A 24,311-nucleotide genomic window follows, 5' to 3' on the forward strand; every position below is an offset into this window, starting at 1 on the left:
ATGGGGTGGGACGGGTTTGCATTGCAAATATAGGATATTTTTCTAATGTGACAATCATGCACTTAACACTTTATATCCGGTCCCAGTGTTCTTTTTTTATGAATTGTTCTTGTACTACTATGTTATATGAGACATCTCTCCAGGATTGCCACCCTGTTTTTATAGTGTTGATAGATTTTTTGGTATTTTAAATATTGGTTGAAATAAAATTATTGCTACAATAGTCAATTTGTTTTTTCTTTGGTTTAGTTTGGCTATGTTGAGGTAGCATTACGGCTCAGGCATTATCCACTTATTTACACCCATTTGGGGATTATATACATAACGGTGGCTTCCCTCAATTTATGTGATTTTGGTTAATATAACAATTAAGTATATATACAGGCTATTAGAACACTAGTAGGTGATCCAATAGCAACCACCGGCGCAACTATAAATAGATTATGCCGAAATAGATATATAAATAGATTACCGAAAATGCCACAGGATTGGATGTATGGCTGTATACTGGTATATGGATTTGGTACAGCCATACATCTACTCCTGTGGCATTTTCGGTAATCTATTTATAGGGAGTTGCGCCGGTGGTTGCTATTGGTTCTTTGTTCTTGTGTGGATGACAGGTCCAGTTATATCCCCGTGTAGCACCACTATTGGGGTTGTGGCGCAATCAGGTCTGTCTCTGCGGTTGAGACAACTTTCTATTTCTAGTGTTATCTTCAACTTACAATTATTTATTCTTATATTGGTTGTCTTAGAGCCAAATAATATTGAGTAACCATTGAACTATTGGGTCAGTAGGAGCCATATACAGCTGTATATAGATTAGGCTTCCAGTGCCAGCTGCTAAACATTTTGTTGGGGGAGAGATGTGACCGGTGGTGGAAGGAATGGAAAAGCCAAAAATTTGGGGTGATTCGTTGGCAATTTGTTGGTATGAATTCTGTCTAGCAATAGGAGCTAACATCAGATGGGCTTCTTATAGGACCTAAGATTACTGCAAGGTAAGCAGGCATGTATTAGAGGTCAAATGACATCAAACCCCAAAAGCAGACAGCCTTATTCCATATAACAGCTTACCAAGCCTTCTACAGACCTTGCCAAATCTGGTTGGTATACTAAACCACTCATGTACATACATACATACATACATACATACATACATACATCAGGAACATGTTCACTAAGTAACGGCATCAGATACACTTAGTAATAACTCAGAGATTTCCTGCTGTCCATACAAGATAGCTCAGCCACAACAGCTGTACGTGCAACAGTAAAAGCAGTGTATAACACAGGCAGGGGTGTAGCTATATGAGTGCAGAGGGTGCAGTTGCACCTGGGCCCAGGAGCCTGGAGGAGGCCCCTAGAGTCCCTCTTTTTCATATTAGGAGGCCAACACTATAAACAAAGCATTATAGATGAGGGGCTGTGTGACAGATTTTGCATTTGGGCCCACTGGCTTCAAGTTATGACTCTGTACACATGCACTGTCATTGAAGTACTGTCACTACAAATAGTCCTTCCAAAGAAAAAACCTCAATATAAAGCATGAACAAAGCCATCTCTGGTATCGTAGCGGTCCATATTGTCATCTTCGTAACCGCAGGAAAAATGCGTGCTTACATTCCTTGCTGTCTATCGGGTAGTACTTGTCATAGAAATCTAGGACGTACTCCTCAGTCTTGAATCCAAACTTCTGGTACAGCAGCATTGCAGGATTGTTGGCAGAAACGTGTAGGGTAACATCTTTTCCCATGCAGGTCTGTCAGGAGAAAAATAATATGTTAAAAACTTCTAGTGGGGGGCAGGGGTACAACTAGACACTGTTCTTTATACATGCCACATACTGTTCTATATGTATTCCTCAAATAATGATCGAAAGGGTATCTAACAATAATTTAAAGTGCCACAGTACCATTTTAATGACTACATTTATATTGTTTCTGTGCAGAACTCTAAGAGCTGAAAATATTACGCTTTTAAGTCCTGTTCAAATTGTCAGAGAACTTACATTTAATGAACATTTTTCACTACAATAAACATGGTAAGAGTCACCGGTTACCTGAATGAGATGGTAGATCATAAATGTTGCTATGCCAGCTCTCCTCCATTCCGGATGGACAAATAGAAATGAAATATAAGCCTCATTGTATTTAGCATCGGGCACCATGAAGCCAAAGGCAATAATAACTTTTTTGTAGAGGACGACCACACTGAAATCTGGGTACTGCAAACACTCCGAAACGTCAATACCTAGAAACAGACAGTGTACAATTAGCAGACTATTTTACACTCATATATAATCTTTATAAAGGCAGACTACGCCCTGAACCAGGCTTGTTTACAGAGTCTATTAGGTGGCTTGATAATCGCGTGGCCACTCATCTCCTATTACACAGGTAGACATGCAGCTGACTGCAGATTATTCATTGACAGGTCAAAAGTGAGCGATCAGCCGACAAGCGAGCGTTTGCCCTAGGAAACGTGGTGATATCTGTCAGATGTTTTACTTTAATAAACTTATATTGATCCAGAGCTGTATATACAGTCCCGCAGGAAAAGTTTTATCTTCACGTTAGTACTAGAGATGAGCGAACCTCGAGCATGCTCGAGTTGATCCGAACCCGAACTTTGATTAGCGGTGGCTGCTGAACTTGGATAAAGCCCTAAGGCTATGTGGAAATCATGGATATAGTCATTGGCTGTATCCATGTTTTCCAGACAACCTTAGGGATTTATCCAAGTTCAGCAGCCCCCGCTAATCAAATGCCGAACGTTCAGGTTCGGATCGACTCAAACCCGGTTCGCTTATCTCTAGTTAGTACCAAAGGCCCTGATACCTTTCCTTACATTCCTATGGACAGCAGAGTCATGTAATTCATATTATAGCAACGGGATGGGATGACACCTATTACTATATTGACTACACCTTTGTAATTTTATAAGCCTATCCCCTAAGATAGTGTATACCTTGGGGAGCCGTTTATGAAAACCAACGTACTCATACGCTGGTGTTAAAGCTGAACACATGTAGTCTGCTGGATTTACCAAGAGGTACACGCCTCTTAGTACACTGGCAGACTGCATGGGGGCGGCTTTATTTATGAAATGTACGCCAGCTTTGGAGCAACGCCTTCTCCGCGGCTTGCCAAGCCCTCCCCCCTCCTTCCCAACCATCCATCAAGTGAATAGGCTGCACGCCACAGAAAGGACGCAGATTTTTGCACAAATCGGGTGGTTTACGCAAAAAGTCTGCCCCTTTTTCATGGCGTAAAATTAGAAATCTTCCCCTTTGAGCATAATGGAGTGTTACTGGAAACAATTAACAAGCTGGCAGACAGGCACTCCCCTAACAACACGGTCCATTGCACTTCATGTTACATCATATCGACATATAGGGGGAGACTGGCTCAGTTGCCCCTAGCAACCAATTAGATTCCACCTTTCATTCCTCACAGACTCTTTGGAAAATGAAAGGAGGAATCTGATTGGTTGCTAGGGGCAACTGAGCCAGTTTCACTTTACACCATGTTTGATAAATCTCCCCCATAGTGCTAGATATAAAGAGTTGAAAATGTAAAAATATAAATGTTCAGCAAGGGATGCTGGGAAATTTGAGTTTGGCAGTGAGAAGAATAGTAAATGCACATTTCTAGGTTTAAAACTAGTTACACATAAGTATCAGATAATATAGTCAGTTTCTTACCTGGCCAGAAAAATTCCTGGCATATGGAGTTAATGGTGGGGATGTGGCCTGGACGCACATAGCAGTAGTCAATGGGGGCCTGTGGATCTGGTGCCCAGCTAGGATCACTTCTGTGAGCATAAGCCCTGATCTGAGCCAAAAGCTGCAGTCTACATGGTCTGGTCTCATAGTCTCGTCTAATAGGGAAAGGTAGAAGATTACTTTATTAATCACTTGCTGTGGCCGTTTGACGCTCTTTACCCCTTGGTGCACCGATACGGCTGACCCCCCCCCCCCACACACACACTCCTCTGGCAATGCCCCTACTGAATACTATCCAGAAGCATAACAACATGTGTTGACTGCTGCAATCATGAATCTGTTATATCTTAGGCAACTTCATTTACTAGCTATCACTGACAACTGCTCAGTTCTAAATGAAGATAAAAACTAAAATAATTCCTTACACTTAAGAGTTTTAAAGTCATCTTTTACTTCTAAGCTCAAGAGTCTTGGCAGCTACGCTGAGCTGCAGTATGCACGCCGCCTCCCTCCCTACATGACTCATGTACAGGGCTTGGCTTCCAGCACTGAGCACTGTGCATCAATCATGCAAGGCAGGAAAAGGTGGGGGAGGGATGTCATTTTCTTACAGTAGGTGCTAAGTTTTTTTAATCTTTTAAATTTCTGACAACTCCTTAAAGGGAATCACAACTAACATAGCTTGTAGGACTCTTCAAGTTAAATATTTTTGCAAATACATTCATTTGCCAGCTTGCCTACTTCTCCTGATGTGCTTCTCTTTCCCTCCCATTGTTGACAGTTTGTAGCCTAGGTTACCGACCACCACTTTGCTCTAAAAACATTGGTCTGGCTGGTGTACATATACCTATAATGTAGATGTACAGAGATATAGAGGGACATTTACTAAGGAGTCTGATTTCTGTGACTCTTCTAATGAGGATAAGTGCATATTCTGATCCAATATCTTGTGATTGATTTAAAAAAATGTAGCACTGCCATAGTGAATGCATAATAAAACGTCACAAAATTGTTGCAAAAAGTAAAAAATGTGCAAATAAATTCACCATGCACCAGTTTGTGCGACTCGCAAATGATAAACTGGGCGCTAATCTCGGATTATGTGAACTTTTGAGTGGTGATAGGAATATCCCTTTAAATAATTCACATTAAGAAGAAGGGTGAGACGGTCGGCAATATTAGTTCACAGGTGAAACTCTTTGAAGCGGACGAAGCGCCGAATTAGGGCGTGAAACAGCTGTCATCCCAGTGGAGGGTGTTGGCGTCCACACTACCCGCATGGATTGAACTTTAATCCTAAATAAAGCTACATTACTGCAAAATGGTGAGTGCACCCTGCTGCTTTCTTTTCTTCGTATCCCTTTAAATAATATCTGGATTACACGGAGGACATTGTACAAGCAGGCAAGACAATGTTAACATGTCACTGTCTGTCATAAACACACCTTATGTTCTTATCTAAACAGATACCTAGAATTCTGTGCATAAGCAAGCATAAAGGAAAAAAAAAAAAAAAAAAAAAAGAGCAAAAGCAACAATTCACTGGGAAGAAAACAATGAAAATAGTCGCATTCACATAACATGCCTCTATCTCATTGTTAACATTGTAATTGTTTTATCAGATGCACACCCAGGCTGCCATGTACCAACTCATTTTGTAAAAAAAAAATATATTTTTTATTTTTATCAATAAAAAAAATTATGAGACGAGCGAACCTGGAGCATGCTGGAGTCTATCTAAACCCGATCGTTTGGCATTTGATTAGCGGTGGCTGCTGAAGTTGGATAAAGCCCTAAGGCTATGTGGAAATCATGGATATAGTCATTGGCTGTATCCATGTTTTCCAGACAACCTTAGAGCTTTATCCAAGTTCAGCAGCCCCAGCTAATCAAATGTCGATCTTTCGGGTTCGGATGGACTCGAACCCGAACCCGGTTCACTCATCTCTAACTATTAATTACAAACCCTTACCGTATATATGGTTTGAGAATGCGAGCAGTGTAAGGGCTAACTATGCTGAGGTCTGCATCTTTATCCTCCGCTGCTCCAAGACGATACAAGAAACGCATAGCTGTGTGACGGACGCCTTTGGTTGCCGGCATTGCAGTCTATCAGAAAAATAAACAGTATCATTAATGACTATGGCTGTATGTGGCTGCCCTGCACTACAGCTGGCTATCCGTGGAGCATAGCTGTATTCAAGCTACAGTGCTTTCTGTTCAGTAAAGGACCAAACACACCATTTCTACAAGTAATTTATTAGGCAGTCTGAACTATAAAGAAATAAAATTGGGCATTTCACTTACTACTAGAGTTCCCCTAATATTTAAAACTTATATAACTAAGTTTATTCACCAGTCACCAGACTCTGATTCACAGCCACCAACCATTACAATGGCTGACCATGTATCTACTCACCTGATATCTGTCCAAGATCCGCAGGTCCTTGCTTGTTGTCCTGTACTCAGGCCCACTGGGTACTGGCCTAGATACAGACCCTTCCCTGGCTCCATAGACTCCTCCAACAAGCATTAGGGCGGCATTCACTGCCTGATCCAAGTCAAAAAGGGGCAACCCTCTTTCCCGCTTGGCCTTACGGATAAGCAGCTTCTGCCTCAGCCTTCTAGCTTCTGGTGTCACAGCTACAGCATTGGGACAGGCCTCGAGGCGTTTTAGGAGCAGCTTTTCTTCATAAAGACTGATGGCGTGGTATTGAGGAGTTTTATTTTTATCCTTCTCTAGGGGCTGAGGGCGTCTCTTGTCCCGGGCTCTATCTGCAGACGGGCCCTTGTGCAGTTCACCCTCCACCCGGTCCAGCCTCTCCTCTTCACTCTCTATTTCTTGTTTCACATGCACAGAGGACTTGAAAGTCTTTTGACATATAGGCGTTGAATGGGAGGCATTGGGAGAGGGAATATACTCCATGCCCGGATCAATGACACCATCAACATCCATCTCTTCATCATCTGAAATTATTATATTGGAAAAGAATTAATCCTCCCGAGAACGGCCGCATTCACAGGCATGAACGGTAACATTATAACAGTCCGGATATTCACCAAGCCCTCCACATGGTCTGAAGGGAATGATCAAAACTTTTTGGATATTCCAGAATCAATTATGGACGCTTCAGAATGTTACCAGAACCACACGAGATATTACTGATGCACTAAAAAGGTGGCATGGGTTCCATATGAAAATAATATGACCCAGAGATCGTGTACATAACATAACACCTGGATGACTGGAAGTTTGGGAAGAAGAAAAAATATGTTGAGAAAAATAATTTGGCAGGATAATGAACATCATGAAGATGGTATTTAAAGTGATATTAAAGGGATCCCACCTTAGGTAGTTATGGTTAACTCAAAAATTAGCAGCACAAGGTTAAGAAAAATTGATGCAAGTCATGATACGAAGTTCCTTGAGATCTATTTATAGGTCCTTTACTTACTCATGCAATATTTTAGCTTTCTAGAAGCCATTTTGCTTAAAGGAGAAGTCCGGTGAAAATTTTTATTAAAGTGTTGTATTGCCTCCAAAAAGTAATACACTATGCACTTACTACTGCATCAAGGCTTCACTTCCTGGATAACATGGTGATGTCACTTCCTGGATAAAATAGTGATGTCACGACCTAACTCCCAGAGCTGTGCGGGCTGTGGCTGCTGGAGAGAATGAAGGCAGAGGGATGCTCAGTGTCCCTCCAGTGCCCTGTGTCCCTCAGTGTCCCCCTGCCATCATCCTCTCCAGCAGCCACAGCCCGCACAGCTCTGGGAGTCGGGTTGTAACATCACCATCAAGCACTTTATAAGCATTTTCCGTAATAAGTGTATATTGGTGATTTGTATAACTTTGGTGGGGCAATACAATACTTTAATAAAAATTTTTTACTGGACTTTTCCTTTAAGAAAAGCCTTCTCACTGATGACAAAGTGCACGGGTGAATAAAGGATCTTTACTTGAAGTGTTGCATGTTTCTCCATTTTTGGACATTTACGACAAACACAAAGCGTAGGCCATAAATATGTAATAAATCTGGCTGCACCTCTGTCCTGCTGTTCTCTTAGGTGAGGGATCCCAGAGGAAAAATACTTATCATTCATAGCAGCAACAGCCTGATATTATGATCTGCAGACATATTACGTCCATTACAGAGGATTTCCTTGTTTAAAGGGGTTGTCCAGCCATATAAAACTGACTGTCTATTCTCCTGACAGGCCATCAATATTAGGTCAGCAGGAGTCTGATACGTGGGACCCCTGACAATCATCTGCCTGTAGGGGACATGGCACTCATGTGATAGCCACAGCCCCTTCAATTATTACTGCTACTTGTACCTGTATCACCATACTAGTGGGGCTAGGTACTGTAATGTTGTACCACTCACTTGTATGGGACAATGCTGCAGTACCGTGCACTGCCACTACTAATAAACTAAGAACAGTGCTGACTGCAATCAAGTGTAGAATAACTCGGCACTACTCAGCTAGCATACGATCCTTCTACACCAAAGAGTGCAATCTATGTAGGAATGGCTTCCTCCTTAGTCGGACAACATTGTGTGCCCCAAGATGGTGCTTTGCTATATGTAGATGATCATAACAGTCTTGGCAAAGGAATATGAGGCAAGCGGCACTCACCAAATCTCTTTCAGATCCTTTATTGTGTAACACAAACACCGATGATCAGCAGGTATACAGTGTAGCCATAGTGGAATACACCTGCTGATACTCTGTATACCTGCTGAACATCAGTGTTTGTGTTACACAATAAAGGATCTGAAAGAGATTTGGTGAGTGCCGCTTGCCACATATTCCTTTGCCAACACAATAGTACTGAGTGCTGTGGACCCTTTAAAACAGCAGAAATGTAGGGATGCCAGGAGTCAAACCAAAGCTATCCAATAGACCATCAATAGTTACAGGCTGAATAACCCCTTCTATTAAACGTGGGTAATGACCAGCTGACAATGTAGGTGAAACAACACCCAAACCTATTCTTCAACCCACTTAACATTTGACAACATCTATAGATATCATATATGGTGGACATGACAAAACAATCAATGACGCTCTGTAAAAAAAGAAAAAAAAAAACATACATGTAATGACATTTCCCAATAATTACAATACTGTGCTGTACATAGGTATTTGCCAGATGATAACTACAATCTGTGGCAGAAAACAATTAAATCTGTACACTTAGGGGGGGATTTATGAAAGGGTGTAAATATACATCTGGTGTAAACTGCCCACAGCAACCAATCACAGCTCAGCTTTCAGCTCTGGTAAAATATAAGAGGAGCTGTGATTGGTTGCTGTGGGCAGTTTACACCAGGAGTATAATTTACACCCTTTCATAAATCTTCCCCTTAGTGGATGGTCACCCAGATATTTTTCTTTAAAGCAAAGGTATAAAAATAGATATAGCACAAAGCAACGTTTAATAGATTTTATTAAATGTCATATGCCTTTGCAGATGAAGAGGAGGTAAACTTAAGGAACATTCAATGTTCAGGGAAAAAAACGTCTCAATGCTTACAGGCTTTGGACTTGACTAACTGAAAAAAATGGTGAGATGTAAAAGATGTTGGTTGTTCCCAGTGAGTTATAAAATCTGGTGTACATATAAACGTAAAGGTTATAAAGAGAAAACATACAGGTCAGACCAAGGAAAGCTTCAGAATAGAAAACTCAAACCAATATGCCATAAAAATGTACAACACACAACAAAAAGAGAAAAACCAGAAATAACACATAAAGAGAAGGCCACAGTGGGCTAAAGAGTAGTGATGGTGTGGAGTACTGGATAAAGGTGATATTCAGTGATGAATCACACCAATCAGTCCACAGTGGTGATGCCAGAACTGCTGAATCATATAATCTTTACCTTAAGAAAGGCATAACAAAATAAATGACTAGCAAACCATCCACATCTTTATCCTGTTGAAAATTTGTAGTGAAAGGAAACTGGTCCTGTTTTCCAGGACTCCCCCTTTGGCTGCATCCAACTTCCTCAGCCATTGGTAATCAAATATAGTTCGCTTGTCTCTGTTCATAATACATTTTCCTGAGTAGTGAATTATCCCATAATTCTGTCCTCTACTTGGTCTAAAAAGACATAAAGGTGCATTTTCACCTAGGGCATTAAAGGAGAAGTCCGGCAAAATTTTTTATTAAAGTATTGTATTGCCCTCAAAAGTTATACAAATCACCAATATACACTTATTATAGGAAATGCTTATAAAGTGCTTTTTCCCCTGCACTTACTACTACATCAAGGCTTTACTTCCTGGATAACATGGTGATGTAACTTCCTGGATAACATGGTGATGTCACTTCCTGGATAACATGGTGATGTCACGACCCGACTCCCAGAGCTGTGTGGGCTGTGGCTGCTGCAGAGGATGATGGCAGGGGGACACTAAGGGACACAGGGCACTGGAGGGACACTGAGAATCCCCCTGCCATTATCCTCTCCAGCAGCCACAGCCCGCACAGCTCTGGGAGTTGGGTCATGAGATCACCAGGTTATCCAGGAAGAGAAGCCTTGATGCAGTAGTAAGTGCAGGGAAAAAAGCACTTTATAAGCATTTCCAGTAATAAGTGTATATTGGTGATTTGTATAACTTTTAGGGAGCAATACAATACTTCAATAACATTTTTTGCTGGACTTCTCCTTTAATGGCATATCAAAAGGATATGCCATAAATGTCTAATAGAGGCAGGTCTCTGAGGTGGGACCAGCATCTATCCTGAAATAGAGGGACTGCTTGAAGCCAGTGGATGTTGTTAGGAGGCCAAAGACAGCTGAATGGGCTGTTTTACACATATGGCCTAATTCCCATAGAGGTTACAGGAAGATGGCTAAGGAAATTAGCACCAGAGGGACCCTTAATTTGGCATGCAAAACAGCGTGTGTATGTGTGTGTATATATAAATGTGCGATTATATTTATATAGAACGTGTATAGAACACAACAGTTTCTGTATTATGGCATATATCTGAAGGCTTATGGTCACCAATAAACTCAATTTTACAATTTATTAGTAAATATATAAAAAAATATATAATAAATATATAAAATATGATGAATTTTGTTAAATGTATTGTAAACTTAGCTTGTCCTGATCATACATAATTCTTGTCCAATATTACATTTTGCATAAGGCCATTCACTCTTACCATTCTTTAAGAGGAGACACTTTTCTCTCAGTAGTATAATAAAGGATACATGAAATATATTTATTCTTACGACAGCTGGCAGATATACTAACCATGGAATAAAGCTTGGGGTGGCATGACATCTGGAATGAGGTCAGCCTCAGAGAGAAGGCTTGGTGTTGCTGAATGAGAAGCTGGTGTACCGGGAGCGGAAAAATCCAAAGAAGGAGATGGAGAAGGACTGGTCATGGGTGTCCGGTCTGATGAACTCATAGAGGAGAAGTCTATTACTTCCCCTTTCTCCAGCACAATGTCTGGTCGCCGGTTCCGGCTGCTGGAGAATTTCACAGGAGTAGAACATGAGCTGCGATCCACAAAACCGGAGGCTTCTTTCTGGGCTCTCCTGATGTCTTTTGCTTCTTGGGTACGAGATCTTTTTTCTTTTAGCTCTATGGCAGACTCAACCGGGTTCCCTCTAGATCTCTTTCTGAGTCCTTCTACTGTGATCACTGGGTCCAAGCTAGACTTACCAGGAGCTAGAGAGATCATAACACAGTCCACAAAACCACTATCACTCAGTTGTGCTGTTAGAATATGCTTTTATCCCTAAATTTAAAGGAGTGTTGTGCTACTAAGAATGCAGGTCAATAGATTTTATACTAAGAAACAATGCCACATTACAATGGAGACTCTTCTGTGTTTTCTGTGTTCGGGTGCTCCTAGCTGCTGCAGGGATATAAACCTTGGGGAATTGGGGGGTCTGGCGCATCTTAACGCATCAGTATCAGCTCCAGAAAAAAAAACCTTTGATGTCACAAAAACATGTTAAAGAAGCAGTTCACAGAAAAATTCTATTGCCCCCCCCCCCACCCCCGGCTAGGCGCATATACTCACGGCAGGTGATTGGTGAACCGAGGAGAAGTTTCGTTCCGGTCCCGCAGCACCGTTCAAATGCAATGCACGCTCAAGTCATCTGCTGCTGTGACCCCTCTTATGTCTCCTGTGATTGAAGGCCGGAAGTCACGCTTTCCAAAGAGAATGCATTGTAAAGCGTGACTTCCGGCGTTCAATCACAGGAGACAGAAGAGGGGTCACAGCAGCAGATTACGTGAGCGCGCACGGGATTTGAAAGGCGCCGCAGAACCGGAACGAAGCCGCTCCCCGGTTACCGATCACCTGCTGTGAGTATACGCGTCAGCGCCTACCGAGGAAGGGGGGGGGGGGTTCTGCAATAAAAATTTTTGGTGAACTGCTTCTTTAAACATTATGATGAGTTGGGATGTTGGTGCCGAGACCCTTACTTACCTCTAGATGTAGCCAGGAGAAGCGCACAGCTTCACTCCCCAGCTTGCTGCTTGCTCTGACCCATTGCAGGCTTCATTATAAGTCTACAGAGCCTGTCTCTTGTATAAGACTGATTAAAGGAGAAGTCCCATGAACAGTAATAATGGCAGGCAGGGGTAGGTAAGAAAATAAACCAGTAAACTCGCCCATCCCCGTGCCTCGTAGCGCCACCAATGGGTCCCATTCACATCAGCCAAAGTCCTGCAGCTCCGCCAGCTGCAACGTCACGACCCCAGCTGAGTGCCTGCCCACCCAGCCAATCAGTGGCTGGGGTGGGACACCGCCCCAGTCACTGACTGGGTAAGCAGGCAATCGTTCAGCCAGCTTGTGATGTTGCTGCTGCAGGAGCCGGGTACATGACGGTACCCGGTTTACTGCAGACGATGACAGCCGGCAGCGATGAACGGGACCACAGAGCAGCACAATGGAGGCACGGGGATTGGTGAGTTCACTTGTTTGTTTTTCTCACCCCACCCCCTGCTGTTTTTACCATTGGTGGGACTTCCTCCTTAAGCAGCAAGCCAGGGAATAAAGCCCACAGATGCGGGCTGCTCCCTGCTATATCTAGAGGTCATGGGGGTCTCAACACAGACTCCAATCGATAACAATTTTTCACATGTCTGTGTGAAATGTGGTGATTCTGTCTGCTTGTTAAAAGTTACAGTACATGTGCTGGGCCATGGTGCCTCCAACCGCTTTCCTACAAAGCCCTCTTTACTTGGGGTGGCTGTGTGGAGAAAGTGACAAATTTCTGCTGACTGGCTTAGGCCTGTACATGTGAGTTCTATACCCAAGGGTCCCATGTATAGAAGGATAAACCTGCTAATGCTGCTTAAGTGCTTTACCACCATCCAAACTAACATTGCTCAGTGGTTTGGAGATATATAATATCTATTCATATATATATTTATTTATCTTTAGTATGTGAATCTTGTAGCCAGAGCATATGGCCAGAACACAGGGCTCCTTACCATGAGCCACACAGCCGAGGCGGCAAGCCACATGTGGCATCTGAGTCAAAGCTTTTTCTAATGTGTCATTGTTTTCAAGTGTAAAATCTACTCTAATTTAATTTTTAATGTACATTACATATTGCTCAACATATTGTAGCGTAAAACATTAATAGTATGTACAGAAACCTCCATAACTGCTGAAACCAGGAGGCGGGTGTGTCTACCTCTTAGAATTACTGCCTACTGACAGCCAAAGCACTGTTAGCAAAAATGAAGAGGAGTTAGGAGAGGTTAGAATACAAAATACCACCCAAGCAAGAAAACACAGCTCTGCTGAACAACCATCCTGGCACTTTTTGGATGAGAACAATCAGGACATCATCTGACGTCACTATATCCTCTTTGCTTAAATGGCCACTGTCACTTGTCAAGAAGGAAATATTTGAGAAGTCTTTGAGGGCTTAGACCTCAACTCATTGCTAGAAGTCATTGGGAAAAGTGAAGAGTTATTGTAAGTGCATTCTCTCCCAAAGACAAACTCAAAGTCTATATCATATGTACAGAAAAGTGGGGAAAGAAGCGATAAGCTGTCCCCGACTAATCAAAACCTTGACAAATTTTCTTTTTTAAAGTGACAGGCACCAAAAACTTAAACATAAGAATTTTGGACTTAGCGCCGCTGGACATTCAATGTAGAACTGCATTTTCAGGAGTTTCATGAATGTTTTAAGATGTGAATACAATGACTGACATAACAGTAAGAGGTTAGTAGATGAACTTAGGGACATCTGTGAATACATACTTTTTATTTTTTGTGAAGATGACAGATACTTGTCTCCTTCAGGTCTCATAGCGGGAGGTTTGTTGTGAACAAGCTTCCACCATCCCTGTTCTCCAAACTCCTGAGCCCCCGATTTAAAAAACATGGGACTGCCCACTGAGAGACATCCTGCAACCGTGCTCCACCAGGTAGAGGTCTTCTTCCTTAAACACGCAAGAACATTTTCATATATTAGAGGATTTCTCCAGACAAACAAAATAAATAGATTTGTTAATGGACCCTAAAAAGGTTTTCCCAGGTCAAAAAAAGTGTCTTTATTCCCCAGAAATAATCCAATTCCTGTCCTTGTGACTTGTAAGTGAATGTAATACCAAACATAGCCTATGGGCCAGAGTGACGGGAATTTTTGTTTTCTTTTTCAAATCAACTGGTGTCAGAAAGTTATGTAGATTTGTAAATTACTTCTATTTAAAGGAGAAGTCCGGCTAAAATGTTTATTAAAGTATTGTATTGCCCGCTAAAAGTTATACAAATCACCAATATATGTTTATTACAAGAAATGCTTATAAAGTGCTTTTTTTGCCTGCACCTACTACTGCATCAAGGCTTCACTTCCTGGATAACATGGTGATGTCACTTCCTGGATAAAATGGTGATGTCACGACCCAACTCCCAGAGCTGTGCGGGCTGTGGCTGCTGGAGATGATGATGGCAGGGGGACACTGAGGGACACAGGGCACTGGAGGGTCAGAGCATCCCTCTGCCATCATCCTCTCCAGCAGCCACAGCCCGCACAGCTCTGGGAGTCGGGTTGTGACATCTTCATTTTATCCAGGAAGTGAAGCCTTGATGTAGTAGTAAGTGCAGGGAAAAAAAATCACTTTATAAGTTTTTCCTATAATAAGTGTATATTGCTAATTTGTATAACTTTTAGGGGGCAATACAATACAATTTTCGCTGGACTTCTCCTTAAACAAAAAATCTCCAGTCTTCCAGAACTTATCAGCTGCTGTATGTCCTGCAAGAAGTTGTGTATTCTTTCCAGTCTGATACAGTGCTCTCTGCTGCCACCTTTGTCCGTGTCAGGAACTGTCCAAAACAGGAGAGGTTCTCAATGGGGATTTGTTACTACTCTGCACAGTTTCTGATGGACAGAGGTGGCAGCAGAGAGCACTGTGTCAGACTGGAAAGAATACACCACTTCCTGCAGGTAACTCAGCAGCTGATAAGTATGGGAAGGCTTGACATTTTAAAAAAAAAAAGTATTTTACAAATCTGTATAACTTTCGGACACCAGTTGATTTAAAAACATTTTATTGTTCTCTGGAGTACCCTTAAAAGGGAACTTGTCATCACTTTCATGCTGCCTAGACCACAGATGACTCAAGTGACTCGCCTGCGTCTTCTGCCTGCCCCACTAGGTCTTGAGTGATAAAGATCACTCTAAAATCTAGGCTTGACAAATTAAGGCTGGCGGGGCAACAACAAGCTGCCAGGGACCAACCCAATGACTCATGGTTCAGGCAGCATGAAAATAAAGACAGGAGTAATAGATGGTGAGCTCTACCAGTAGCAGTAACACATTGTGGTATAGATGGTTATCAGTTCCTGTGCCTAGTAGAGTCCAAACAAACTCAGCAGCACAAGCCAACAATCAATTCATAAATGATGGGTAAACTAAACCCAGGCTGTCAACTAATCCAATGAGTGGAGACAGCATGTCCAAGAGAAATCCAAATTTTAATATCACAACAGGTTTCCAATGTTTCAGCTACAACTGTATAGGGACTGATGACCATCTACAGTGTCAGGGATGTACCTAAAAAGGGCCAGGCCCCATAGCAAACTTTTAATTGGGACCCCTCCCATCCCACTGTAGGTAATTCCCCTGTTTGTTGGCCCTCTGCTCAGTAGATAGCATGTATTAGGCATCTCCCCTGGTATCCCCCCAGTAGATAGTATCCTGCATGGTAGACATCTTTCCTAGTGTCCCCTGTGGAAGGCATCTCCCATAGTGTCCCCCAAAATAGGCATTTCCCCTAGTGTCCTACCTCGCACAGTACATAGTGTCCTCCATGGTAGGCATCTCCCTTTGTAGTATGATGACAGCTCAGGGGGCCCAGTGTATTTCAGGGATGGGCCCCCTGATGTGGTTGGCCCCATAGCAGCTGCTATGGTGGTAGTTACGCCCCTGCACAGTGTGTATAACCACTGGCTAACTATGGGCACTGGCAAATGGTACAGAGAATATATTTTTGCAAGTTACCAAAGTTTAGACATCTGTCATCCAAAAGGTTCTTCTTTTCCAAAGGTATTTTAAGTTGAAATCTAGATTTGTTTTATCAAATCAAAACCCGTAACTCAGTTTTAATTCAAAGAAGAAGAAAAAAAAGTTCTTTTTGGCAAATGTAAAATTTTGTGTACTGCCTCTCCACGCATTATCACAATAAACTAAACGCTCCTGCTACTGGATGTTCCAGTCCCAGTTGTGCTTGGGTTCTGCTGGCCTCCGATGATGTCACAGAGCTAAACAGGGAACCAGGACATCATTACAAACCAGAAGATCTTACAGCAGGAGGGGGTGCTGTAGTAGTTTTGTTCATTGTATTAATGTACATGGAAGTAGTAAATAAAGTTTTAAATTTAAATCCCAACAGTTACCTATTTCCCAGTAAAAAGGTCCAGTGCTTCTCTATGAATGAGCAGATGTCCTCTTTCCATCTGAAGTAGCCCTGGCGGCCAGATCCTTCTAGTGATAAGTTGTACATGGCCAACATTACAACCTGGAAAATGAAAATGTGAGTATTGCAGGTGCCTGGACCAGGACAATATATCATAATTCATGATGCAAACAGTTTAAAGGTACCCTCCTTCACTGTGCATGTGCCCGATTCTGCCATTGCTGGCTTGTAATAACGTCCCCTAGATTATAGGATGTCAATCAAGTCAGGACTGCATGACTCCCCATGAGACCAGGGCTACCCACATGACTCTTCAGGATCCCTTTAATTGAAAAAACAGACACAAATTCCATGAGGTGCGCTGACTTACCTGTTGCCAAGTTAGCCTTAAACGCTCAAACTGCTCTTTCCCATCCTCAGAACAGTCACTACATGTGAATTTGAAGAAATTGTCTCCTTTTAGGTAACTTGGGGAATCACCTCTCAGCTGACCTGCAAAATGACAATATAAAGTGACTGGACAGGAACTACTAGTAAATGAACATACTGAATAGACAGCTCCTAAACTGGAGTTTTGAGGCCCCCATTGACTTACTCTTTTTTAGATACCAAATTTTAAAGCAGCACTCGAGGGATTTTTTATTTTAACCCCTGAACTATCAGGACACACCAACTAGACACACTGGCAATTCGGTTACCTGTTGCTTTCTTTTCATCAGTCCAGCTGCCACATGATGTGAAAGTAAATGAGCGCTGACCGGCAAGATCAGCATTTATTTGCATTGCCTTTATACGCCACAAGTGGCCAGGGCGCATAAATGACCTCTGTATCGTTTGTGCAGATTTTTTTTTTTTTTTCAAAAACTTTTTATTGTCAAAGACAGAAAAGATGCCATATCATACAGAGTAACATCGGGCCCTCCAAAAGGCCATATAAGAAATCAGGAGGACAGAAACGTAGATACAGATTCGCATCGATTGTCTCAAGAACAAAGTCCATTCCATGCCCAACAGGGGGTACATAACCAGCATCGTTAGAAAACAATATGTATATCCACTATAAATTTTCTACCCAAAACCCCTATCCCAAACTTTCCAGAACCCCCCTCCCCCCCCCCCCTCCCCCGCTACTCCCTTCCCCTCTCGTCCCAAGAAAGTGGCTAATGAGTCAGCCTTCTATCAGGTAATTGCAATTTGCCGAGTTTGTTTTTAAGCGCCTCCTTGTTGTACCATTTTGTGTATCTAAAAGTCACCATTAGTTGTTCTCTCTCTATAGGTGTGAATTGCTGTTCAATAAAGACCCTCCATTTTCTAAAGAAATTCTTAGTCCCCTTTTCTTTATGTCTTTTGGTTTCTATTCGGTCCATATGAAGTATATGAGACATAGTGTCCGTAATTTCCCTGGTGGGTGTGGAGGCTTCCAACCAGTGACGAAGTAAGCATTTCTTAACCACCAAAAGGAACGTGTGAATAATAAGAACAGGAGTGCGGTCCAAGTCTAGGTCTGGGGTGTCTGATGTGAGGACATGAAATATTGCCGTTTGGGGAGTGAATGGCAAAGAAACCTTCCAGACCCTCTTAGCGTATGCAAAAGCCTCACTCTACACTCTGGTGGTCTCCGGGCAGGACCATAAACCATGTAGAAGGTTAGCCCTCTCCAAGCACGGGCAAGCACGTTTGTGCAGATTTTTAAACAAGGGACAAGCACGTTTGTGCAGATTTTTAAACAAGGGACACTGACAGAACAATTATGCATATATCCGTGCTGCCAGTTTCCAGATTTCTAGTACACAAGCAGTGAATACTTACCATCAGCGCTGCTATGTAATCCAGCATCTTCACCTTTCTGACAGTATCACAAATGTCCTGCTCTCCAGCAGCTGCTGTATCTCCTGCCTCCGCTCCTCCGACTGTGAACCACTCTGGAGGAGTGGAGGTGGCCTGAAGATACAGCAGCAGGTGGAGAGCAGGGCAGGAGCAGGATGTATCTGTGACACTGTCAGAAAGGCAGCAAAGGTGCTGGATTACACAGCAGCGCTGATGAAAAGTGTGCAAAGCACCTGGAAACTGGCAACACGGATATATGTATACCTGTGCTGTCAGTTCCACTTTTACACAGGAAGATGTGTGGCAGATAATGATAAGTGTGGAGCCTTCTCTAAAGATACGATCAGCCAAGGATACAGCGTTTTTCCGCTCCACAGCTGATCACTGCCACTTTTAAACAGGCCCATGATCGGCCACAGAAACTAAGAACACTTGTTGTCGATAATCGGCCTGTGTAAAAGGTCCTTAATAGCTCTAACCCTGTTTAACTATAGGCAGTCATCTGTTAATCAAAACTTTCGGGGTGAGAAGAAGCAGCCTGGACCACCCCGCTGACTTGTGGTTCAGGCAGCATGACAGTAAGGACAGTGTCCCTTTAATGACGCGGATAAAAGTATTTTATGGGGACTGCTGGAACTCCATCTAAAATATGTACATGGTTGCTCTTCATTTAGGTCTACTGGAGACACAGAAATGGCCGAATGTGTTAACTTTGTCTCTGTAAATCTGTCCCCATATCACCCACAAACGTTAGTGGAGATTGACAGTATAAAACCTTAAGGGCCCTATTAGACGGAGTGATAATCTGCCAGGAGTGATATATCAGGCAGATATATTCCTGTGTAACAGAGAGAGTGATCAGCACTTGCTTGCTTGTCAGCTGATCGCAGTCTTTTAAAAAAACAAAAAATCAAGGGCTGCACGGACATCACTTATTATGGCCATACAATTATCAAGCTGTGTAATAGACTTGATAAATGAGAGCCAATCTAGCAGATCGGCACTTGCTTTCCCTGCGGGTCAGGCTGTCTTGTATAACCTTAACGTTAATAGGTTCACAACAATCAGATACATACAGATCTGATAGCACAGGGGTACTCTGGCCAGGACCCCTTTTTTGCAATGCCGGGAGGTCGAAAACAATTAGATCCACTTACCTCTCCAGCTCCAGGGATGCTGCCGCCCTCCACTGCTCTGATTCCCAGCAGCTTCCTGGTCTGAGACTTGGGACGTGACCCGGCCTCTGCCACTGAATGGCTGAGCGGGCCGGCTATATCACGTCTCAAGTCCCGTCTCAGACCAGGAAGCAGCTGGGGACTGAAGCAGCGGAATGTGGACGGCAGAGCTGGAGATAGGGAGGTAAAAGTTAATTTACTGTTTTCCCCCACCACCTCCCCAGGCATTGGAGAACCCTTGAAGCAGAAGTATCTCTTTACGTTCCTTCATATCAAAACCCTTGAAAATAGAAGAAATTGCTTACTTGATGGAATCCATTTTTGACATTTGTCACAATGAAACGGTATTTCATCCATCCATGGTGGATCTATGTCATCACCAACGTCACTGTTCAGTGAATCGCCACTGTGATCATGGGACAAGTCAATAGACGCCTGATCTTCAGATTCTACCAGTAAGAGAGTCTCCCCTTCCACTTCCCCTTCCTCCAAGCCCTCAGAGGCTGATGTTCTGGTGGCGTCATCGTCCACAGGTGTGATATGAGCAGAAGTATCCATTGTCTACGCGCAGCAGAATATGAACTTCAGCCAGATGAAATTTAATACAGGTCCAAGTCTTTATAACACACAGCAGCTGCCATATGTCTGTCAAGACTTGCTACATCTAACCATGTAGCCGAGTAGAGACCACACCAGACAAGTTCATTAAGATGGCGCTTTTATTAAGAGTCCATGAGGTATTTTAAAGCAAAAGGTCCAAGAGTGATCAATAACCAATAAGCTGATAGTTTATAATATATATAGTCCAGCCATGACAATCCTGTCACGTATTCTCAGCTTGGGTGGCTCCGGCTTTACGATTTGACTCATTTACTATGTAAGAGATTCCTCTCCCGTTCTGATTCCAATTGTTTGGTCAACTCAATCTGCTCTTGCAAAAGACGCAAATTTTCCTCCTTCCGTCTTTGCCTCTCTAGGTCATGGACAACGCCCATGCGTAGCCTCTAAAGAAATAAAAATTAAGGTTTAGAAAAAAATTCAGGTAAATTGGGTAAATTTCATCATCATGTGTATCCTTTCCCGAGGCTTCATCAGGACAATAAAACTAAAGGCCCTATTACACAAAGCGATTATCGACCGTTAGTAGCTACCGTTTAAAGACAACGGTCGGCCAATCCTTGTCTTTCAACACCTTAAAAATTTTTCAACAATAATGACTGTTGGCCGTCGCTCTGTGCAATAGGAGCAGTGATAGCAGACCACCGCTATCCCCCATAGGCTGCCCGGACAACCTAAAGATTGTCTGGGGAGCCCCTCTAACACCTCCCAGCGCCCCGCCCCCCGCTCTTACCCACTCGCTATCGCTGCACGGAAAGATTATTGTGCAAAAAATTGTTAGATCATTCAAATGTAAGCGATAACCTTTCCACGTGTATGCAGGCAACGATCGAATCGACTAATGAAAATTTGTTCAGCTGACCATAAAATTATGGTTAATTGTTCGGTGTATGTACCAAACGTTATTACGATCGTTCATATACTGGAATGTACAAACTAACTGCGATCGTAACTAACAACCACTATCGTTTCGCGTATTATGGCGATTTTAGGTCTTTTGCAAAAGCGCTTGTTTATCATTAATCGGAGAAAACGAAAAAAAAAATCGATTTGTCTAATAGAACTCTTACACTCACAACTCTGGACTACTAGGATTTAGTATATGGCAGTACTTGGGGGGGGGGGGCATGGTAAGACCCCTGGTTGCCATAGCAACCCCTCAGCACCCGCAATGATGTTACGTTGGTCATTAAACCACTTAGGACACCCATGTATAATAATAAGGGCAAACAGCACTGGGCACTTAGCACAGAACAGTTCACCAGTGAGCAGAGCATGATGGGAATTGTAGTTTTAAATCAGCTGAACAGCCACAGGTTAGGAAACAGCTGTGCATAGCAACCAATCCGCTTCAAGCTTGAAAAATGAAAGCAGCAATCTGATTGGCTGCTAGGGTGATGAGCTCCAGGTGTCCTCCGCACAGGTTTATATATAGGGGACGGATATATAGCATGCTCCATGATACAGACACTCACCTCTGCTCCCCCCTCCCCCATTGTGCTCACACTGTTCTGCATGACCTTCACTAGACGATAAACCTATACAGACATAGGAGAACAGGTGACCCCCGCACCGACCTCTCTATCCAGATTCTGCTTCACGTGTACCCCAACCACAATGCCGACCGACAGGACCACCGAGATGCCCAGGACCACCTTGGATCGGGTAGACATGCCTGCACCAAACCGGATGGGGCGGGGCTATAGTGGAACGCATAGAGGTGAGACGCAGCGTTACGGCATGCAAAGAGGGACAAACTTCCTGTAACGCCGAAGCTTATAGGCAGGGCTGGCGTACACTGTGGAGAGGTAGCCGGCGGTACCGCAGTTCATGTAGGCAGTGAGCGTGACTGTATGAACAGGGAGGACGCGTGTGGTGTGCAATTTATTACCAGACAGGATCTAAAGGGATCGCCTCTGTCGATAACTTAAATACAACTTTAAAACAGTAACGTTATTCTATTTTCCCAGAAGGAGCGTCACTGCTGTGTCTGAAATAAGCTGAGAATGACCTGCAATACCGGACGCATCCATGTAGACCACTGTGGCGCTGTTTGTGGCGGGAAAAACTGATTTTATTTAAAGGGGTAGTGCGGTGTAAAGCATTACTTCACCAAATAACACACATTACAAAGTTATACAACATTGTAATGTGTGTTATTTAAGTGAATGGCCCCCTTCCCCGTGTTCCAAGTACGCCTGTCTTTATGGGCAAAATAAGTCTTGGGCCATCATGCAGGTTGTATATTAACTTGGGGCAATTATATTATTTAGGGTCCATTTACACAGAAAGATTATCTGCCAAAGATTTGAAGCCAAAGCCAGAAATGGATTTGAAAAGAGCAGAAATCTTTGGTTTACCTGATACCTTTATAGTCTGTTTCTGGCTTTGGCTTCAAATCTTTAGCAGATAATCTTTCTGTTTAAATGGATCCTAATGCGGAACGATTATCGTGCAAATTCGCATGATAACTATCAAATTCGAACGATAATTGTACGTGTAAACGCAGCGAACGATCAAACGACGAGCGAGAAATCGGTCATTTTGATCTTTCAACAACTTCTCAAATCGTTGTTGATCGTTCCGTGTGGACAGTCATTCGCCGATGTAACCAATGTGTGAGATAGGCTTTAAGCGATTGCAAAACAAATTTCCATACGATATATCTGACCGTCTTAACGCTGACCGTTATGAAAAAAAAAAATACTCCGACATCGTTAATCGTATGATCAGGCAAATTATCGTTCCGTGTAAACGTAGCATTACTTGCTAATTCTATTATCAGCTCTGCAGCTTACCAGGAGACAATGCGCTTTGTTAGGTTATGTGCACACTGAGGAAAAGGCGAGGAATTCAGCTTGAAATTCCTCCTGTAAAATATGTACAGAGCAAAGTCCCATTGTGTTCAATGGGTTTTCTGCTCTGTTGTTCACACTGCAGAATTTCCGAGCAGAATTTTCTGCTGTAGATCTGCTAGAGGAATCCTATAGAAGTCAATGGGGGGCTTAAATTCTGCTTGAATTCTGCCTGAATACTTTCTGCTTCAATTCCTCAGAATTGCTCAGTGTGCACATACCCTCAGGCAGCAATTCAGTCAGTATAATGTCCCTGTGTGGTTACAGAGGTTTTGGTGCTGTTTGACAGGAGAGCTGACCATACAATGCAAGCATCCCCAGGATTCTCCGCTACTGAATGTGCAGGCACATAAGCTGTACACATGCGCAGTGAAGGGAGACACCTAGTGGCCATATGTATGTTGATTTAAACATAAAAAACTTAAAGGGAAAATATCAGCAGGTTAGACAAATCTAACCTGTTAAAGTGAATGTACCATCAGTCCTGGGCTGAAACACTGGAGGCGGGCTAACCCATCCCCAGAATCAATGGAGCCACATCATAGAGGGGCGGGGGTTTCCTCCCAACGGGTGTGGGTAGGCCTGCCTTCAGTGTTTCAGCCCAGGCCTGATGGTACATTCACTTAAATATGTCCCTATTGCACAGGAGGCGCAGAGGAGGAAGGCAAGTCTCTTATCTTCATCCTCAGCGCCATTCCTGTGCACTTAGTTGTTCACTCCATGGTCCGCTTAGACTGCTTGGAGTACTGATCCGTCCCATCCCCGGGCATCCCGCTTCATTGAAGTCATTACAATGGGCATATTGGCGCTTTGGGAGTGGAGCAGTGCTCCAAATGGTGTTACCGGACCGCGGAGCAGGGCTGTGGAGTCGGTAAGCCGCAGCTCTGACTCCTGAATTTTATCAGGACCGACTCCTTCATAAATGGCCGGTCATATACCAGGGGAGTTATTTATCACACTGGCTCAGCAGCTTCTCCTTAATGTCCTACATGATCCTGGGGTGACTTCTGAGTGAATAAAGGAATACTGTATATAAAGCAGCTTCTCCTGTGTTTGCAGTGGAAGCAGCCAGTCTCCAGCCTCCATGTCCTGAACAACCCAGAACTAGACTAAATAGAGCAGGTGATCTTTTCCTGCTGACAGTCTTCTATGTCTCTAACTAATATTCACCATACACAAA

The 24,311-nt window shown here is 43.1% G+C and overlaps 2 protein-coding genes across 3 annotated transcripts; both read right to left on the minus strand.

The window, feature by feature from the left end:
- Positions 1-203: 203 nt before the first annotated feature.
- On the minus strand, positions 204-20,270 carry KAT14 (lysine acetyltransferase 14). 2 transcript variants are annotated; one of them, XM_069954949.1, is made up of 10 exons: positions 19,964-20,270; positions 17,027-17,148; positions 16,637-16,758; positions 13,997-14,178; positions 11,011-11,433; positions 6,150-6,697; positions 5,703-5,839; positions 3,710-3,885; positions 2,066-2,256; positions 204-1,765 (listed from the first exon to the last, which is right to left on the minus strand). In XM_069954949.1, the coding sequence occupies exons 1-10, from the start codon at positions 20,214-20,216 to the stop codon at positions 1,592-1,594; spliced, it is 2,328 nt and encodes a 775-aa protein (XP_069811050.1). In that variant the 5' UTR covers positions 20,217-20,270; the 3' UTR covers positions 204-1,591. The 2 variants fall into 2 exon arrangements, with proteins under 2 accessions (XP_069811050.1, XP_069811051.1); XM_069954950.1 differs by lacking the exon at positions 11,011-11,433.
- An 89-nt stretch (positions 20,271-20,359) lies between these two features.
- PET117 (PET117 cytochrome c oxidase chaperone) lies at positions 20,360-21,998 on the minus strand. The gene is made up of 2 exons (XM_069954951.1): positions 21,854-21,998; positions 20,360-20,662 (listed from the first exon to the last, which is right to left on the minus strand). Exons 1-2 carry the CDS (start codon positions 21,947-21,949, stop codon positions 20,525-20,527), a joined length of 234 nt encoding a protein of 77 aa, XP_069811052.1. The 5' UTR covers positions 21,950-21,998; the 3' UTR covers positions 20,360-20,524.
- Positions 21,999-24,311: the final 2,313 nt, after the last annotated feature.

This window comes from Dendropsophus ebraccatus, chromosome 15, assembly GCF_027789765.1.
Source record: "Dendropsophus ebraccatus isolate aDenEbr1 chromosome 15, aDenEbr1.pat, whole genome shotgun sequence".
Taxonomy (NCBI): Eukaryota; Metazoa; Chordata; class Amphibia; order Anura; family Hylidae; genus Dendropsophus; species Dendropsophus ebraccatus.